The sequence below is a fragment of the Rhinoraja longicauda genome, chromosome 31, assembly GCF_053455715.1.
Source record: "Rhinoraja longicauda isolate Sanriku21f chromosome 31, sRhiLon1.1, whole genome shotgun sequence".
NCBI classification, from domain to species: domain Eukaryota; kingdom Metazoa; phylum Chordata; class Chondrichthyes; order Rajiformes; family Arhynchobatidae; genus Rhinoraja; species Rhinoraja longicauda.
In genome coordinates, this window is record NC_135983.1 from 22,419,674 (window position 1) to 22,438,741 (window position 19,068).

At 50.4% G+C, this 19,068-nt stretch overlaps 1 protein-coding gene across 1 annotated transcript in view; it reads right to left on the reverse strand.

Annotated features, from left to right (window-relative positions):
* The window catches only part of col5a1 (procollagen, type V, alpha 1), a 235,653-nt gene extending 221,988 nt beyond the window's left edge, over nt 1–13,665 (reverse strand). Inside the window, 1 exon segment of the mRNA XM_078425769.1 lies at nt 13,386–13,665. Within this exon segment, the coding sequence (XP_078281895.1) occupies nt 13,386–13,485 (100 nt within the window). The 5' untranslated portion in view covers nt 13,486–13,665.
* Nucleotides 13,666–19,068: the final 5,403 nt, after the last annotated feature.

The window sequence follows — 19,068 nt, forward strand, 5'->3', positions numbered from 1 at the left end:
TAGAGTCCTGCTGTATGTACACTGTCAGCACTGGCATAGAGCCCTGCTGTATGTACACTGTCAGCACTGGCATAGAGTCCTGCTGTATGTACACTGTCAGCACTGGCATAGAGCCCTGCTGTATGTACACTGTCAGCACTGGCATAGAGTCCTGCTGTATGTACACTGTCAGCACTGGCATAGAGCCCTGCTGTATGTACACTGTCAGCACTGGGACATTAAGACAGTGGTACAGGGAACCGGAATACACAATTCACTGCCAGACTGAACGATTGATTACTGGGGCACCAATTCTGTGCTCGATCTCTCTCAGCAGAGGGCCAGTGCAGGGCCATTCCGAGCCAGTGCAAGGGCTTTGGGAGCCAGTGCAGGGGCCAGTGCACAGGTGTTCAGGGCCAGTGCAGGGGTGTTCAGGGCCAGTGCAGGGGTGCTCAGGGCCAGTGCAGGGGTGCTCAGGGCCAGTGCAGGGGGATTCAGGGCCAGTGCAGGGTGGTTCAGGGCCAGTGCAGGGGTGCTCAGGGCCAGTGCAGGGGTGCTCAGGGCCAGTGCAGGGGTGCTCAGGGCCAGTGCAGGGGGTTTCAGGGCCAGTGCGGAGGGATTCAGGGCCAGTGCAGGGGGATTCAGGGCCAGTGCATGGGCGGTCAGGGCCAGTGCAGGGGTGTTCAGGGCCAGTGCAGGGGTGCTCAGGGCCAGTGCAGGGGTGCTCAGGGCCAGTGCAGGGGTGCTCAGGGCCAGTGCAGGGGCATTCAGGGCCAGTGCAGGGGGATTCAGGGCCAGTGCAGGGGGATTCAGGGCCAGTGCAGGGGGATTCAGGGCCAGTGCAGGGGTGCTCAGGGCCAGTTCAGGGGTGTTCAGGGTCAGTGCATGGGTGTTCAGGGCCAGTGCACAGTCCTTTGTACAATAAGCCAGTACTACAACACACTGTCCTGTTACATATTGAGCCCAGGGTTCAATGTTCTGTTGTACACATAGGCAGAGCCAATGATGGGAAACTCAGACCTGATAGACAGCACAGAAAAAATGACTCAGTCATAAATTGAACCTGCTTTGGCAATCCCTGTCCTAATATGTGAAATGCTAAGACTCTGAATACTGTGACACACTAAGACAACGCTCAGACATTCAGCCCAGTGCTGAGACATGCCATTCTGCTTTCTGTTTTCAGTGCTGGGATGCACTGCCCTGGTACACACTGGGCCTGGCACACACTGGGCCCTGGTACACACTGGGCCCTGGTACACACTGGCTCAGTGCTGGGATACACTGCCCTGGTACACACTGGCTCAGTGCTGGGATACACTGCCCTGGTACACACTGGGCCCTGGCACACACTGGGCCCTGGCACACACTGGGTCCTGGTACACACTGGGTCCTGGTACACACTGGCTCAGTGCTGGGATACACTGCCCTGGTACACACTGGGCCCTGGCACACACTGGGCCCTGGTACACACTGGGTCCTGGTACACACTGGGTCCTGGTACACACTGGCTCAGTGCTGGGATACACTGCCCTGGTACACACTGGGCCCTGGCACACACCGGCTCAGTGCTGGGACACTGGATGGAGAATTTGAAGGGTGTGATGGCACTGCAATGTGCACTCTTGAGATACACAAAACCTAGTGCTAGAGGTCTTGTGCACAACACAAACTCTGCACTGGGACACTATACTGATGGGGTTGTGTTCTGCACAGATCTAGTGCTGTGTTATCTACAACACAGTGCCTATCCTGGGAGACTTGTGCTTGTGATATACCAAGTGTGCGCTGTACCATTCTATGCTATGATGCACTGACCCAGTGTTCAGCCACGTGACACAATATAAAACGCTGCTGCTTTACTCTCAGCCCTGTGAGGAGCCAAGGCATCTCAGCCTTGGGGGGCCGCCGAGAACTAAGAGGGACCCGGTGGGGGTGAGGGTGGGGGTGGGGGGGCCTGCGGCCAAATGTGGCGTCAGGCCCCGCTCGCCGCTGCGAGATGATAACGCTGTATCAAGAACATTTGCAACGTTGTCGGCACCAGAAACATGCCGATTCTTTGTGTAAAAGTTGTATGCAAAAACAAAAAACATGTCCCTGTACCTTGTCCACCGTGACAATAACGTATCTTTGAATCATTGACACAACTAGCTTAACCAGCATCCAACACACGGCAGTGTGTGGGTTAAGTGTGTGTGGACCGGTGCAAATGAGGACGGGGCGGCAACATTCATATGTTAACTGGGATGCAAGTCAGGAAAGCTTTTGAACTTTGCGGAGGGTTTCAGTACAAACGGGCCTTGGTCAAGGTGGATATTGGAGACGCGAACGAGATAACAAGCTCGATTTACTCTCAAAGTCGATCACAAGCTTGTGACTAGTCTGAAATAAAAACAGGAAGAGCTTGAAATATTCAGCAGGTCGGACAGCATTTGGAGAAACCAAGACAGAGTTCGTGCTTCAGGCCTGAGCTCCTTCCGGTTCACCCTGAACGTCCTGGGAGCAAAAGATGGCACATTGTCGCAGCGGCAGAGTTGCTGCCTCTCAGCGCCAGGGACCCAGGTTCGATCCCACTTAAGGTTGCCAGTATTAAATGTCCCGTATTAGCTGGGACATCCCGTATATTGGACTAAATTGGTTTGTCCCGTACAGGACCGCCCTTGTCCCGTATTAGGCCCGGGGGCGCGCTGTAGGCCCGGTCACTGTAAGCCTGGGGGCCGCTGCAAGCCCGGACAGTGTAGGTCCGGACAGTATCGGCCCGGGCGATGCCTAACGGAGGTTGCATAGCAACCCACCTCCCAGCCCGGGCGGCAAGCATTGGTGGAGCAAGAGCACGTGGCCGCTGGCTGGGTGAGGTCACGTGGGACGCGGGGCAGTGACATCAGTTTTTGTCCCTTATTTGGCAGTGAGAAAGTTGGCAACCCTAATCCCACTGCATCTCTGAAGTCTGATGTGAAAATGGAGCTGGTGACTAGAAAACGGAGATTGTGACTAGGACAGATGGCATTGACTTTGACCTCCCACAGATTAGCTGGTATATTTGCAAAACCTAACTTCAACCAAGCAAGCAGTGTGACACACCCAAGGAGGTGCTTGTTTGAGAGGAAACACGGTTTAGTGCTGAGGTGCAGCTGAATGTCCACAGCTTATGCAAGGATCTATGTTTGATGACACTGGAGACTGCAGATGTTGGAATCTGGAGCAAAACACATAGAGCTGAGGCAACTCAGCAGGTCAGACAGGATCTGTGGAGGGTATGGACCTGACTGGCAGTCTGAGGAAGGGTCCCAAGCCAAAATGTCACCTGACCATTCCCTCCACAGATGCCGCCTGACCCACTGAATACCTCTAGCACTGAGTTTTTTGCTATGTTGCATGATGTCACATAAGGTCAGTGCTTAAAGGAAAAACATGAAGGAGATGTTCGTGGTGGAATGATTTGGGAGAACAAAGGGAAATCTCCTCAAGGCGTGCCAACTTTGAAGAAGTTCTCCTCCTCTCTCCGATGAGAGTTCTGCCACTTCCTCTCTGGCTGCTCCCCCTCTGTGATAATTCTACATTTCCGTGACCCCCATCTCCTTTGATGACTCGGTTTTCACACCTTACACTTCCTTATCTCTATGTCTCCCTCTCCCCAGACTCTCAGTCTGAAGAAGGGTTTCGACCCGAAACGTCACCCATTCCTTCTACCCAGAGATGCTGCCTGAGTTACTCCAGCATTGCTGTGTCCATCTTGGGTGTAAACCAGCATCTGCAGTTCCTTCCTACGCAAAACTATTCTCCAACAGGATTGGGCAGGTGTGCGTGCGTGCGTGAGTGAGTGAGCACGAGAGAGAGTGAGCGAGTGTGTGCGGGCGCATGTGCCCGCGTGAGGGAAGAGGATGATGTGCCAATGTTGTGCAAACAGAACATCAGCTTGCATTTACATAGCACCTTGAGCACAGCAGAAATGTCACCTGGTGTTTTACAGGAAGATTCTAAAGGCAAAATGGACAAACCAGTCACATGAGCGAGATTCTCTGCCTCAGAGGGCAGTGGAGGCCAATTCTCTGAATACATTCAAGAGAGAGCTGGATAGAGCTCTTAAGGATAGCGGAGTCAGGGGGGTATGGGGAGAAGGCAGGAACGGGGTACTGATTGAGAATGATCAGCCATGATCACATTGAATGGCGGTGCTGGCTCGAAGGGCCGAATGGCCTACTCCTGCACCTATTGTCTATTGTCTATGACCCACGTCTTGGTCAAAGCTGCATCTTAAGGGAGCAAAGAGAGCTAACAAGAGGACATAGGTTGGCAGAGTTCAGGACGGTGATGGCCAGAGATGCAGCCATCAACTGAGGTTTGGTAAAGGTCAAGAAACATAGAAAATAGGTGCAGGAGTCGGTCATTCGGCCCTTCGAGCCAGCACCATCATTCAAAATGACCATGGCTGATCATCCAAAATCAGTACCCCATTCCTGCTTTCTCCGCATATCTCTTGATTCTGTTAGCCCCGAGAGCTCGATCTAACTCCTGCTTGAAAACATCCAGTAAATTGGCCTCCACTGCCTTCTGGGGCAGAGAAATTCCACAGATTCACAACTCTCTGGGTGAAAAACATTCTTCCTCATCTCAGTCCTAAATGGCCGACCCCTTATCCTTAAGAACTGGAGAATTCCTGACACGATTCAGGATGTGAAAAATGAGGAGGAAAATTTGAAAAGCCAGGCTTTGCTCTAGAGGGATGCAGTATAAGTCAGCATCACGTTGCACTGTGGGGGATGGTGAAAGGCACCTGCAGCAAGTCTGAAACAGAGCCAAAGTGGAAGCAGAGGTTGTGGACAATATTTTCTGAGCCATGACATTTGCCAGAGAGAAAGATAGGGGAAGAGGCTGTGATGGCCTCAAAAACTAGAGGGCATGGCTTTAATGGGAGAGCGGCAAAGCTTAAAGGAGATGCACGCAGAGAGTTGTGGGTGTGTGGAATCCACTGGTGGTGGAGGCAGATACGACCGTGGCATTTGACAGGGGTTGGGCTCTGCAGGGAATGGAGGGACGTAGATCATGTGCAGCCAGAGGAGATCAGTGTAACTTGGCATCATATTCAGAGTGGACATTGTGGGCCAAGGGGCCTATTCTGATGCTGTACTCTTCCAAGTTCTACAATGATGGGCAATGATGGCTTTGGTCCTCTGAGTTGTTTAACCCGAGGCCGTTTCTGTTCCTGCAATGCTGGATGTCAGACAAACGAGCTGAGAAACGGGACGCTAGGGAGGGGGGGATGAGGGCAGGTGGTGGGGAGGAAAAGCCGGATGTCTTTCCATCAGCATTAGGGTTGCCAACTGTCCCATATTAGCCGGGACATCCGGTATTTTGGGCTAAATTGGTTTTTATCTGCCCTTGTCCCGTATTCGGCACGTGGGCCGCTATCGGCCGGGACCAGCGTAGGCTAACGGAGTGCGTTTGCCTGACGGAGGTTGTGTAGCAACCCGCCTCCCGGCCCGGGCGGCCGCCATTGGTGGAGCGGGAGCGGGAGCACGTGGCCGCTGGCTGGGTGAGGTCACGTGTGGTGTGGGGCGGTGACGTCACCTTGTCCCGTATTTGGGAGTGAAGTAGCTGGCGACCCTTACCAGCATGCATGTGGAAAAAGACCGGGTGAATTCAGCCAATGGTGTCTCGTGATGGAGGTGCCAGAGGTAATGGTGGTGCCATGGTACAAGAACCATTAGAGACTCCTCCACACTCACCACATTCAAAACATCGCTGAAGTCTCACCTGTTCAGTACTGCCTTCAACCACTGAAGGTCACCTCACCTTCTGTCTCCTTTCTCTGTTCGTCTATTTATTTACTTATTTATCTATTTATTCATTTCCCTATGTTCTCTAAATCTCTGTAAAGCGTCTTTGAGTATATGAAAAGCGCTATATAAATAAATTACATTATTATTATTATTATTATTGTTCTCATTACAACAGATAAAAGAACTGAGCGTTCAGCTGGACCACCGTAAAGAACAATGGAGGAGTGTGGCCTGGTCAGAGGTCAAAGAGACAGAGGTGATGAGGTCATGGTCAGAGGCCAAGGAGAGGTCAGAAGGTACAAGAATACCTTTGACACGATTGCACTGGATGGGATTAGTACAAGGGTGGGGTTGGGGGGCTGCAAGGATTGAATCAGTGGAGGAATGAAAGGCTATAGAAAGATAGAACAGGATGGTGCAGAACTGGAAGGCGTTAGTCCCTAAATAAGTTTACAAAGAATGCATCACAATTAATGCATAGAAAATGGATCTTTTCCACCGTAACGTTAGAGAGTTGGTGCAGCAAAAGTTTGTGAGATTGAATGAAGAAATAAGGAACTGTAGGTATAACTCAGCAGGACAGGCAGCATCTCTCGACCCAAAACATCACCTATTCCTTCTCTCCAGAGATGCTGCCAGTCCCGCTGTGTTACACCAGTATTTTGTGTCTATCTTCAGTTAGCATCTGCAGTTCCTTCCTCTACAAGGTCAGACAGCATCTCTGGAGAACATGCCTAGGTGACTTTTTGGGTCGGGACCGTTCCTTGCTCGATTGATGACTGGGTTGAGATGTTGGTCTAATGAGATGGTGCTAAGTAGAAAAGGCATGAACTCCCTGTAGTTTCAAAGGAGAGGACTTAAGGAGTTTGTACGTTCTCCCCGTGACCTGCGTGGGTTTTCTCCGAGATCTTCGGTTTCCTCCCACACTCCAAAGACGTACAGGTATGTAGGTTAATTGGCTGGGTAAATGTAAAAATTGTCCCTAGTGGGTGTAGGATAGTGTTAATGTGCGGGGATCACTGGGCGGCACGGACTTGGAGGGCCGAAAAGGCCTGTTTCCGGCTGTATATATATGATATGATGATATGATGACTTGATAGATAGATAGATAGATGCTTGAGAGGTTGACCTCAGGAATGAAAGTAAAGAACGTGTAGGAAGGAACTGCAGATGTTGGCTTAAATCAAAGATAGACACAAAATGCTGGAGTAACTCAGCGGGACAGGCAGCATCTCTGGAGAGAAGGAATGGATGACGTTTCGGGTCGAGACCCTCCTTTAGACTGATGGAGAAGAAGTTTCCCGACCGGAAACATCACCCATGAATGCAAAGAAGCCGGAGTCAAAAGATAAGGAATTAGGTTTTTAAGGAGGAGAATCTCTTTCAGATGAGAAGTTTGTGAATCTTTAGAATTTTCTGTCCCAGTGAATTGTGAGTATATTGAGTAATCCGGGGCTGTAGACAATAGATGAGATCGTGCTGAGGGAAGTGAGGGGGGGGTCTGACACTCAGGAGAATCTTGTGCCCCTCGGGTTCAGAGGCTGACAGTCTCAACAGCAGATGGAATGTGGCAGGTGGTGCAGCCAGGTGTTATTATGGAAGCTGCAGCAGGCAGCCTGAGAGTTGGTGACCATGTGGTAAGGGAAGTTTAACTCAGGGTAAAGTAGAATAAATACCAAGGTGTCAAATAATCTAAGCCAGACGCAAAGCGCTGGAGTAACTCAACTTGGACAAAAACCTCAGGAGGAAATTCACAGGGCAAGCAAGCATTCCGAGAGAATTCACGACCACCCCATGCAGACCAAAACAGGAGCCTGGCGTGGATAGTCCCACGTGCGTAGGAAAGAACACCAGATGCTGGTTTTGTACCGAAGATGGACACACAAAGTGCCGGAGTAACTCAGCGGGTTAGGCAGCACCTCTGGAGAAAAAGGATGAGTGACATTTCAGCCACTTCTGACTTCTTCAGAGTATGAAGAAGGGTTCCGACCTGAAACGTCACCCACTCTTTTTCTCCAGAGATGCTGCCTGACCCGCTGAGTTACTCTGGCACTTTGTATCTATCCTGTGGATAGTCCCACCCATACGGACAACTAAACCGAGGGATTGCAAGCAGACAGTTTGATCAAACGTGTCAAACTGAGCAATGATCGAGATTCCACTTTCCTGTTGCATCGTTACGTCCCCATCTGACTTGGAACTGTAAATTCTGGCTGTGATTGTTGATCAAACCCCAGCCGCGCATTTGTTTCCTCCATCCCGAAGGAATGTTTATGCCAGAGGGTTGCTGTGTTGGTTCCCACTGGAATGCCATTGCTAGAAAAATGGAACGATTGCCTTGCTAGTTTTTGCTCATAATTATTTCCAGCTCCTTCGCCCCGAGCTGGTGACAGCAAGTTGGTTGAGAGACAGCGCCGGGATGAGAAATCCTCACCCTGAACACAGGATCCCCCCAGGGTTGCGTCCTTAGCCCCCTACTCTACTCCCTGTACACACATGACTGTGCGGACAGGTTCAGCTCCAACTCCATCATCAAGTTTGCTGACGACACTGTGGTGGTGGGCCTGATCTCCGATAATGAGAAGACCTACCGGGAGTAGGTGGCTGATCTGGCACTCTGGTGTCAGGACAATAGCCTCCTCTTGAATGTCACAAAAACTAAGGAGCTGATTGTAGATTTTAGAAGGGCTCAACATCCGAGGACGTACACGCCACTGGAGATAAATGGGATTACTGTGGATAGGGTGAGCAGCTTTAAATACCTGGGAGTCCGCATCACAGAGGATCTGACATGACATGGATCTGACATGGACAACACACATTGCAGCACTGGTGAGTAAGGCAAGGCAGCGCCTTTACCACCTCAGACAGCTGAGGAAATTCAGAGTCTCTCTGAGGATCCTTCAGTGCTTCTACTCTGGGGCTGTAGAAAGCATCTTGTCCGGCAACATCACAGTCTGGTTTGGGAACAGCTCTGCCCAGGACAGGAAGGCTCTGCGGAGAGTAGTGCGTTCGGCTGAACGCACTATGGGAACTACACTCGCCCCCCTGCAGGACCTATACATCAGGAGGTGCAGATCCAGAGCAAGCAAGATTATGAGGGACCCCTACCACCCCAGCAACGGACTGTTCCAGCTGCTACGGTCAGGCAAACGCCTCCGCTGTCACGCTGTGAAAATGGAGAGGATGAGACGGAGTTTCTTCCCACAGGCCATCAGGACTGTTAACTCTCATATCACCAGGGACTAATTTAATTTACTGTATTAATTTATTTTTTGTGGTAAAAAAAAATTCTATTCTGTTTTGTAGTTTTAGCACAATCCGCAGGCATTGCCACTTTCATTTCACTGCACATCTTGTATATGTATGTGACAAATAAAGTTGACTTGACTTGACTTGAGATAAGAAGACGTTTTGGATGGGGGTCTGTGGAGAGAACACCCGGGGGTTGTGTCGCAAGATGAGAAGGCATTGTCAGGAGGGTTTCTGATCATGGACCCTGCACATCAGGCTCAGATACCCAGAGATGAACCACACCACCATTCCCCTTGTTTGGAGAAGATCTGGCCAGGGATTTTAAGCTGGGTCCATTCAGGAGTGGCCAGGCAGAGCTCAGTGGTAGCTCTGGGATACAGACTATCAGGTTAAATTCTTCCTATTTAATTAACCGCGACTGGCTACTTTCTGGTTAGTGGAAAGAGTCTTGGAATCCAGGCCCTGGTCCATGACATCTGTAAAGTTTCCAGCTGCAAATCCTATCGTCAGGATATTAACCCCTTCACTTCTGCCCCACCCACATTTATCCCCTTCACTCCTGCCCCACCCGCGATTAACCCCTTCAACCCTGCCATCCACAATTGACCCCTTCAACCCTGCCGTCCACAATTAACCCCTTCAACCCTGCCACCCCCAATTAACCCCTTCACCCCAGCCACCCGCAATTAACCCCTACACCCCTGCCGTCCACAATTAACCCCATTAACCCTGTCACCCGCAATTAACCCCTTCACCCCTGCCAACTGCAAGTAACCTCTTCACCCCTGCCACCCGCGATTAACCCCTTCAACCCTGCCACCCACAATTAACCCCTTCACCCCTGCCACCCGCAATTAACCCCTTCACCCCTGCCAACCACAATTAACCCCTTCACCCCTGCCACCCGCAATTAACCCCTTTACCTCTGCCACCCGCAATTAACCCCATTACCCCTGCCACCTGCAATTAACCCCTTTACCCTTGCCACCTGCGATTAACCCCTTCACCCCTGCCATATGCAATTAACTCCTTCACCCCTGCCACCTGCAATTAACCCCTTTACCCTTGCCACCTGCAATTAACCCCTTCACCCCTGCCACCTGCAATTAACTCCTTCACCCCTGCCACCCGCAATTAACTCCTTCACCCCTGCCACCTGCAATTAACTCCTTTGTCCCTGCTGAATATTTAACCCTTTCATTCCCACTGCATGAATTTGACCGCTATATTCTCACAGCCCACACTTAATTCGTCCATTCCCGTTAATGCAATTTAACTCCTTCACGTTCACTGCTCAGGGTTAATCATGTTTCCTCCCCACTGCCAGTGGACATTCACTTAACCCCCCTACAAGCAACTCAAACCTGTCACTCCCATTGCCCACATTTAGCTCTGTTGTTCCATCCATCGTTCACTGCCATTTGCAGTGTGATGTGTAAGAAGGAACTGCAGATGCTGGTTTAAACCGAAGGTCGACACAAAACGCTGAAGAAGGGTCTCGACCCAAAATGTCACCCATTCCCAGCAGCCAGAGATGCTGCCTGCCCCGCTGAGTTACCTCCAGCTTTTTGTGTCCATCTATTTGCAGTGTAATCCCTTCAATCGTGCCCACGGCCACAAATGCCAGCCGTGAATTAACCCCGCACATCCACCACTTAACCCTTTCACAGCCTGCGCACGGTAGCGGCTGGGCGAACAATGGTAAGGAAATCTCTGTGGCTGTACTGATGAAAGATGGGTCAGAGGAGGCATAAAGTGATGGGGAGCGGGGACCAGCTAACAACTGACCACAGCGAAAGCAGCTTCGTAGAATAGCGTAGGTGCCCAGGGTGGAAGAAGGGTCTCGACCCGAAACATCACCTACTCCTTTTATCCAGGGGTCCTGCCTGTACCACTGAGTCACTCCAGCTTTTAGTGTCTGCACCTGACAGGGGCATGGGCCCCTCTATGAACCCACTGTAGAAGGAAGCATCTAATGGCCTCAGTGGCAAGCTGGCACTAGCGATGGGAGATGGACACAAAAAGCCAGAGTAACTCAGCGGGTCAGGCAGCATCTCTGGAGAACGTGGATAGGTGACGTTTCACAGAGTGCTGGAGTAACTCAGCGGGTCAGGCAGCATCTCTGGAGAACGTGGATAGGTGACGTTTCACAGAGTGCTGGAGTAACTCAGCGGGTCAGGCAGCATCTCTGGAGAACATGGATAGGTGACGTTTCACAGAGTGCTGGAGTAACTCAGCGGGCCAGGCAGCATCTCTGGAGAACGTGGATAGGTGACGTTTCACAGAGTGCTGGAGTAACTCAGCGGGTCAGGCAGCATCTCTGGAGAACGTGGATAGGTGACGTTTCACAGAGTGCTGGAGTAACTCAGCGGGTCAGGCAGCATCTCTGGAGAAAAGGAACAGGTGACGTTTCGGGTCGGGGCCCTTCTTCAGACTGAAAGTCAGGGGAGAGAGAAACAAGAGATATAAAAGATACATGGAACAAATGAGTGAAAGATATGCAAAAAACAACAACGATCAAGGAAAGGTGGAGCCCACAATGGTCCATTGTTGGCTGTGGGGTAGGTGATATCGAGTTATACAATCGGTCTCTCACTTTTGTTTGTGGATGAGATTCAAGACTTTCAACGAACTAATTGATTTAGTATTGGGTCCCAGCTCTATTAAACTGCAATCAATACAACCTGAAGGAGCAAATTCGGCCTCTCTCGCATGAAACATTCAGCGATCTGCTGTACAAGAATTCACTCCTCCCCCCTCCCCCCCCCCCCCCCCCCATGTGAACTTCATCCCCATGGACATCACAGGCCAAGCACTTCCCAGTCAGAAATCAGTCATTTCAGCTGGGGTAGCGGTTCAAATCCAGTAACACACTGCCCGATGATCTCAAATTAACAGCATCAGAACCCAAAGTGGTCAGAATGTGCTCAAGATTCCCCACAATATCCCAACCTTGGAGATAACACTCACAGATTGCGTGTGTGACCAAGGCTCTTTGAAAGAAGGCATCTTCGCTCCCCCTCCCCCTCTCTCTATCCTCCACCTCCCTCCTCTCTACTTGCTGAACTTTTTATTTTATTTAAAAAAAGTTTATTTAACAACAAAAAACCCACACACAGTAAATCCCACCCATCCTGTGCGAGAGAGACGGGGTTTTTGGAAGCCACGCTTCAATTCATTGGAGAGGTGAAGGAACGACTGAGGAGCTCGGAGCAGCTGAGTCCCCCGTGTACAAAAATACTTGAACACACTCACAGAGAAGTTAGGGGTCGTTTCAATCTTTGTATCCCCCACCCCACCCGGAAGCCAGTTAAACAACAACTGTACACCCAGCACAAAGTCACAAGTTTTGCAGTTTACAAAGAAAAATGTGGAAAAAATGGTGCGAGTTGGGAGAGGGAGAGGGTTTGCTTGTCAGAGGAGGAGGGAATCAATGGGAATCTGACACTCTCCTGCACTTCTTTGTAAGGAATGCTCTCGCATTAAACAAAGTCATGTTTTCTCGTCTCGGGGTCTGGACGGGGAGAGAGAGAGGAGGGGGAGAGAGAGAGGAGGGGGAGAGAGAGAGGAGGGGGAGAGAGAGAGGAGGGGGAGAGAGAGAGGAGGGGAGAGAGAGAGGAGGGGGGAGAGAGAGAGGAGGGGGGGAGAGAGAGAGGAGGGGGAGCAGAGAGAGGAGGGGGGAGCAGAGAGAGGAGGGGGAGAGAGAGAGGAGGGGGAGAGAGAGAGGAGGGGGAGAGAGAGAGGAGGGGGAGAGAGAGAGGAGGGGGAGAGAGAGAAGAGGGGGAGAGAGAGAGAGGAGGGGGAGAGAGAGGAGGGGGAGAGAGAGAGGAGGGGAGAGAGAGAAGAGGGGGAGAGAGAGAGGAGGGGGAGAGAGAGAGGAGGGGGAGAGAGAGAGGAGGGGGAGAGAGAGAGGAGGGGAGAGAGAGAGGAGGGGGAGAGAGAGAAGAGGGGGAGAGAGAGAGGAGGGGAGAGAGAGAGGAGGGGGAGAGAGAGAAGAGGGGGAGAGAGAGAGGAGGGGGAGAGAGAGAGGAGGGGAAGAGAGAGAGGAGGGGGAGAGAGGGAGGAGGGGGAGAGAGAGAGGAGGGGGGGAGAGAGAGAGGAAGGGGGGAGAGAGAGAGGAAGGGGGGGGAGAGAGAGAGGAAGGGGGAGAGAGAGGAAGGGGAGAGAGGAGGGGGGGCAGAGAGAGATAAAGAAGAGGAAAATCTTGCAGCAGTACAAAGTTACACACGACAGTCCTGACCTCCCAAAACAAGGCGGAAAAGTTTTGCTTCAGTGCAAAGTTTGCACTCGGTCTCCATGCAAACTCCCCTCCCCAATCCCCACTCCCCAAATCCAGTCTGAGAGAGAAAGTTCTGCACAGATCAGACTTACCTGCGGTGACACTGGTTGTTAACGTGAGGATTGCAATTTGCAGCGTTAGAACTGAATGCCAAAACCTTATCTTCCATCTCCACCGAACTCTATCATCCATCTCGTGTAGTTCCCGGTAACTGCTGACTTCCAAAAGAAATTTTAAACTATTTTTTTTTTGTTGCAAAAAGTTGGGAATCGTCAAATTTAATGATGGGGAGGTTTTTTTTTTGGTTTTTTTTTTAAACCCAACAAAATCTTAGGAAGCCATAAGGAGTTTTTGTTCCTTTAATCTTCTGGTGTCTCAGCCCCCCCCCAGCTCCAGCTGCCTTTCCCTCCTTCAGCTGTCTGCTTTCCCCTGGACTGACAGAAGCCTTGATCCTCTTCACGACGTTTCCTGCAGCAGAACAATTCTGCAACAAAAAAAAAAAGTGCTTTCCCCCCTCCCTCTCCTCCTCCCTCCCTCCTTCCCTCCCTCCCTCTCCTCCTCCCTCCCTCCTTCCCTCCCTCCCTCTCTCTCACACACACACACTGCCCACTCAAAGGACAGACACCGCCCAGAACAGCCCCTCCACTTAGTGGGCAAGGAGAGAGGGAGAGGGAGAGGGAGGCTTTACAACAGAGATACCACAACAGGCGACTCCCAACTTCAGACTTTGTTTCATTCCCTGTCGTCCAACAGAAGTTTGAAGCGGCAACTTTAAACCACAAACCCCCAGCTGCCGAGGCAACTTTTTTTTTTTACACAATACAATATGTCTTTATTGTCATTGTACCCAGGGGTACAACGAGATTGGGAATGCGCCTCCCATACGATGCAATGATTTCAGTAATTTAGACAACAGCAACCCAACGAAACAAATGTAACAGTTTTAGACTTGGATCCCCGAGCAATCTATGTTCCTCACAGGCTCCCCCCCAAAAAAAAAACATTATTAACCACGGGGAGTCAAAAGAACATCGTTTCACCTCTAATATAAGAAAATAACTGCAGATGCTAGTACAAATCGATTTATTCACAAAATGCTGGAGTAACTCAGCAGGTCAGGCAGCATCTCAATAGTCAATAGTCAATATCAATAGTCAATAGTCAATAGTCGTTTATTTGTTACATACACATAAATGTGTAGTAAAATGAAACATTACCCGCAGTTGAACAATAAGACCAATAAGATTAATCAATAAAAATGCAATAACACATACAATCACAACTAACACCAAACAAAAAGAAACATCCATCACAGTGAGTCTCCTCCAGTCCCTCCTCACTGTGATGGAAGGCCAGAATGTCTTTTTCTCTTCCCTGCCGTCTTGTCCCGCGGTCAGGCTGTTGGAGTTGCCACGTCGGGGCGGTCGGGGCTCCCGATATTGAAGCCCCCGCTGGGCGGTGAAAAAAAATCCCGCGGCCTATTTCAGGCCGCGCCGGATGGTGAAAGGTCCAGGAGATGTTTCACCTCTTTTGGGGGAGTCCAGAACCAGGGGTCAAGGTTTAAGAATAAGGGGGTAGGCCATTTAGGACTGAGATGAGGAAAAACTTTTTCACCCAGAGAGATGTGAATCTGTGGAATTCTCTGCCACTGAAGGCAGTGGAGGCCAATTCACTGGATGTTTTCAAGAGAGAGTTAGATTTAGCTCTTTGGGCTAACGGAATCAAGGGATATGGGGAAAAAGCAGGAATTAATTTTGGATGAACAGCCATGATCATATTGAACGGCGGTGTTCATTCACAAAATGCTGGAGTAACTCAGCAGGTCAGGCAGCATCTCAGGAGAGAAGGAATGGGCGACGTTTCGGGTCGAGGGCCTTCTTCAGACTGAATGGCGGTGCTGGCTCGAAGGGCCGAATGGCCTACTCCTGCATCTATTTTCTATGTTTCTACGTTTCTGTGTTTTCTCCAGTCACACCGCAACCTCAGATTAGGGCTCGACTTCAAAGTGACCCTGAGGGACTCAAATCTGTTCTCAAATCTGAACTTTGTTTTTTTCTCGTTTATTATATTGTTTACACTGTACTATCATTACATATTCTGTTGTGCTGCAGCTAGTGAGAATGTCATTCTTCTATTTGGAACATATCACAATAAAACACTCTTGGCCCTTGAACCACGGACCTTGTATGGACAATGTTCAGGAAGCCTGAGATTGGATTGTGTTTTGGGACTTTGGTGATACAGCGTGGTTACAGGCACTTCAGCCCATCAAGTCCATGCCGACCAGCGACATAAATAGTACACACTATTTATTCACAAAATGCTGGAGTAACTCAGCAGGTCAGGCAGCATCTCAGGAGAGAAGGAATGGGTCTGAAGAAGGGTCTCGACCCGAAACGTCACCCTTGTCTCCTGAGATGCTGCCTGACCTGCTGAGTTACTCCAACATTTTGTGAATAAATACCTCCGATGTGTACCAGGATCTGCAGTTATTTTCTTACACTACCCGTACACACTAGCTCTATTCTCAATTTGCAGAAGCCAACTAACCTACAAACCTGCACGTTTTTTTAAAAATGAGGTTCTGTACTGTTTAACACCTCTAGTGCCCCCTCTGACTCTCAGTCTGAAGAAGGGTCTCGACCCGAACCGTCACCCATTCCTTCTCTCCAGAGATGCTGCCTGTCCCGCTGAGTTACTCCAGCATTTTGTGTCTATCTTCCGACCCAATTCAACCCCTGACAACAGGATTTTTAGTTTACTTTAGAGATATAGCACGGAGGCAGGCCCTTCGGCCCGCGCCGACCAGCGATCCCCGCACATTAACACTGTCCTACACACACTAGGGCCAATTTACACATTCCAAGTAAACAAACCCAAACCAATTAACCTGCAAACCTGTACGCCTTTGGAGTGTGGGAGGAAACCGAAGATCTCGGAGAAAACCCACGTGGTCACAGGGAGAACGTACAAACTCCGTACAGACAGCACCTGTAGTTGGGATCGAACCAGGGTCTTTGGCGTTGCAAGTGCTGTAAGCCAGCCACTGCCGCCCTGCCCCTGATCTAAACTCACGTTCCCAAACTCAATATAAGCATGGAGTCCCCAATGCAGCCCCCAGATTCACTTCAACCGGGGGGGTGGGGGAGGGGCATGCGGCAACCCCCTCCCCCTCTCCCAGCCTAATCCTCAGGTCCTCAACCCTTCCCAGCCACAGGGTCCCAAAAGGCAAAAGTTGGGTCGTGCTTTGGGAACCATGAGAGTGTTCCTTAGCACATCCTGACCACTGATCCCTAAATATTATCCAAGCACAGCATGCCAAAGATAGGCTCCCCAAAACACAACCAAATAACTGGGTCCCAAACTCGGATTACCCGCGGTGTCCTGGTGTCAAGTCAATGGTCAACAGGGTTGCAAACACAGCCTGAATGTTGTGTTCCACCCGCTGCGTCCCAATTGCAAATTAACCACCGGATCCCAGACGTGCCGTTCCAAATGTGCGGCACAATGGCGCAGCGGTAGAGTTGCTGCCTTACAGCGCCAGAGACCCGGGTTCAATCCTAACCATGGGTGCTGCCTGTACGAGGTTTGACCCTTCTTCCTGTGGCCGCGTGGTTTTTCTCTGGGTGCTCCAACTGCCCCTCCCTCATTTAAACAAAAAGGGGAAGGTTTGTAGGTTAGTTGGCTTCTGCAAATTGAGAATAGAGCTAGTGTGTACGGGTAGTGTATGAAAATAACTGCAGATGCTGGTACACATCGGAGGTATTTATTCACAAAATGTTGGAGTAACTCAGCAGGTCAGGCAGCATCTCAGGAGAGAAGGGTGACGTTTCGGGTCGAGACCCTTCTTCAGACCCTTTCCCTCTCTCCTGAGATGCTGCCTGACCGGCTGAGTTACTCCAGCATTTTGTGAATAAATAGTGTGTACTATTTATGTCGCTGGTCGGCATGGACTTGATGGGCTGAAGGGCCTGTATCCACGCTGTATCACCAAAGTCCCAAAACACAATCCAATCTCAGGCTCCCTGAACATTGTCCATACACAGGGAGCCAAACACATCCTGATAAATGAATCACAAACACAAACCACACAGGCTAAAACACACCCCACACCACAGGCTCACAAATGAAAATCAACTTTAGACTTTAAAGATACAGCGTGGAAACAGGCCCATCGGCCCATCAAATCCGTGCTGACCAGTGGTCACTCCACACACTAACGCTATCCTACACACCAGAGAACATTTACAATTCTATTGAAGCCAATTAACCTACAAAACTGTACGTCTTTGTAGTGTGGGAGGAAACCGGAGCACCCAAAGAAAACCCACGCAGCGACAGGGAGAACATGCAAACTCCGCACAGACGGCACCCATAGTCAGGATCGAACCCGGGTCTCTGGCGCTGTAAGGCAGCAACTCTACTACCGCGCCACCGTGCCGCCTATGTGTGACTATTGAGTCGACACACTGAACACTAAACTCACTACACAATCAAACACAATCCAATCACTGGTTCTCTAACATCCTTCATACTGCATTGTTCCAAGTGCAGCACAACCAGAGGGTTCCAAACACATCACTGATCAAACACTCACAGAGTAAAATCAGGGTCTCAATCACACATTATCACAGGGTCCCAAATAAAAAGATCAACCATTAGATCACAAATCCAACCCAACTGCTGGATGCCCAACATCACCTGTACTGCAGAGTCACGAAACAAATCAACCACAGACAAATCTACCCCTGCTAAGTAGCTGGTGAAGGCAAGGTGTTGTGTCATGCCAACTAGAATGGCACTGTGGTGCAGTGGTAGAGTTGCTGCCTTTCAGCGTCAGAGGCCCGGGTTCGATCCTGACTATGGGTGCTGTTTGTACGAAGTTTGTACGTTCTCTCTGTGACCTCTGTGCGGGGATCGCTGGTCGGTGTGGATACGGTGGGCTCAAGGGCCTGTTTCTGCGCTGTATCTCTGAACTAATCTAAACTACTGCTCAACAGATCTGACATTCACCATCGTGATGTCCTTCAAGAGGTTGGTCATGGCACACATCAACTCCAGCCAGCAGTTACCCATCCTTTTTCTCCAGAACATTTTAGATCCGGCCCCTTCATCAGACTGAAAGTAGTGGGGGGGGGGGGGGGGGGGGTGCGGGAGTGGGGTGCGGGAGTGGGGTGAAGAGCTGGAAGTGAGATAAGACCAGCAACAATCAGGGTCAGCCACAAGTTACCTCAGTTAAGGCAGTCATAAAATGCTGGAGTAACTCAGCGGGTCAGGCAGCATCTCTGGAGAGAAGGAATGGGTGACGTTTCGGGCTGAGACCCTTCTTCAAACCTTCTTCAGTTAAGGCAGTGGCAGGTAGGTCCATTGTTGGCTTGGGGAGGTTGTGATCTCAAGAGATTTCTCTTGATACAGAATGCAGAATATCGTTCTCAGCATTGTAGTGCACTAGTTCCAGAGACCAATGTCTTCAATGAGGTAGAGGTAGGATCGGACTGCACCCTAGCTTATGGAAGGACCATTCAGAAGTGTGATAACCAAGGGGAAGAAGCTGCTATTGAGTGGTGTTCTGGTGATGGGTGAATTCAAGCTTCTGTATCTTCTGCCTGGAAGGAGCAGGGAGAAGATAGAATGGCGGAGGTCGCTGCTGCAGGAGCCTGATGATATGTTCCAACCACAACCTCTACGCTTGTCGTCAAAACCGCAAGAAAAACAATGCCTTCACCGGGATAAGCAGATAAACATGCCTTGAGTCTGAAGAAGGGTCTCGACCCG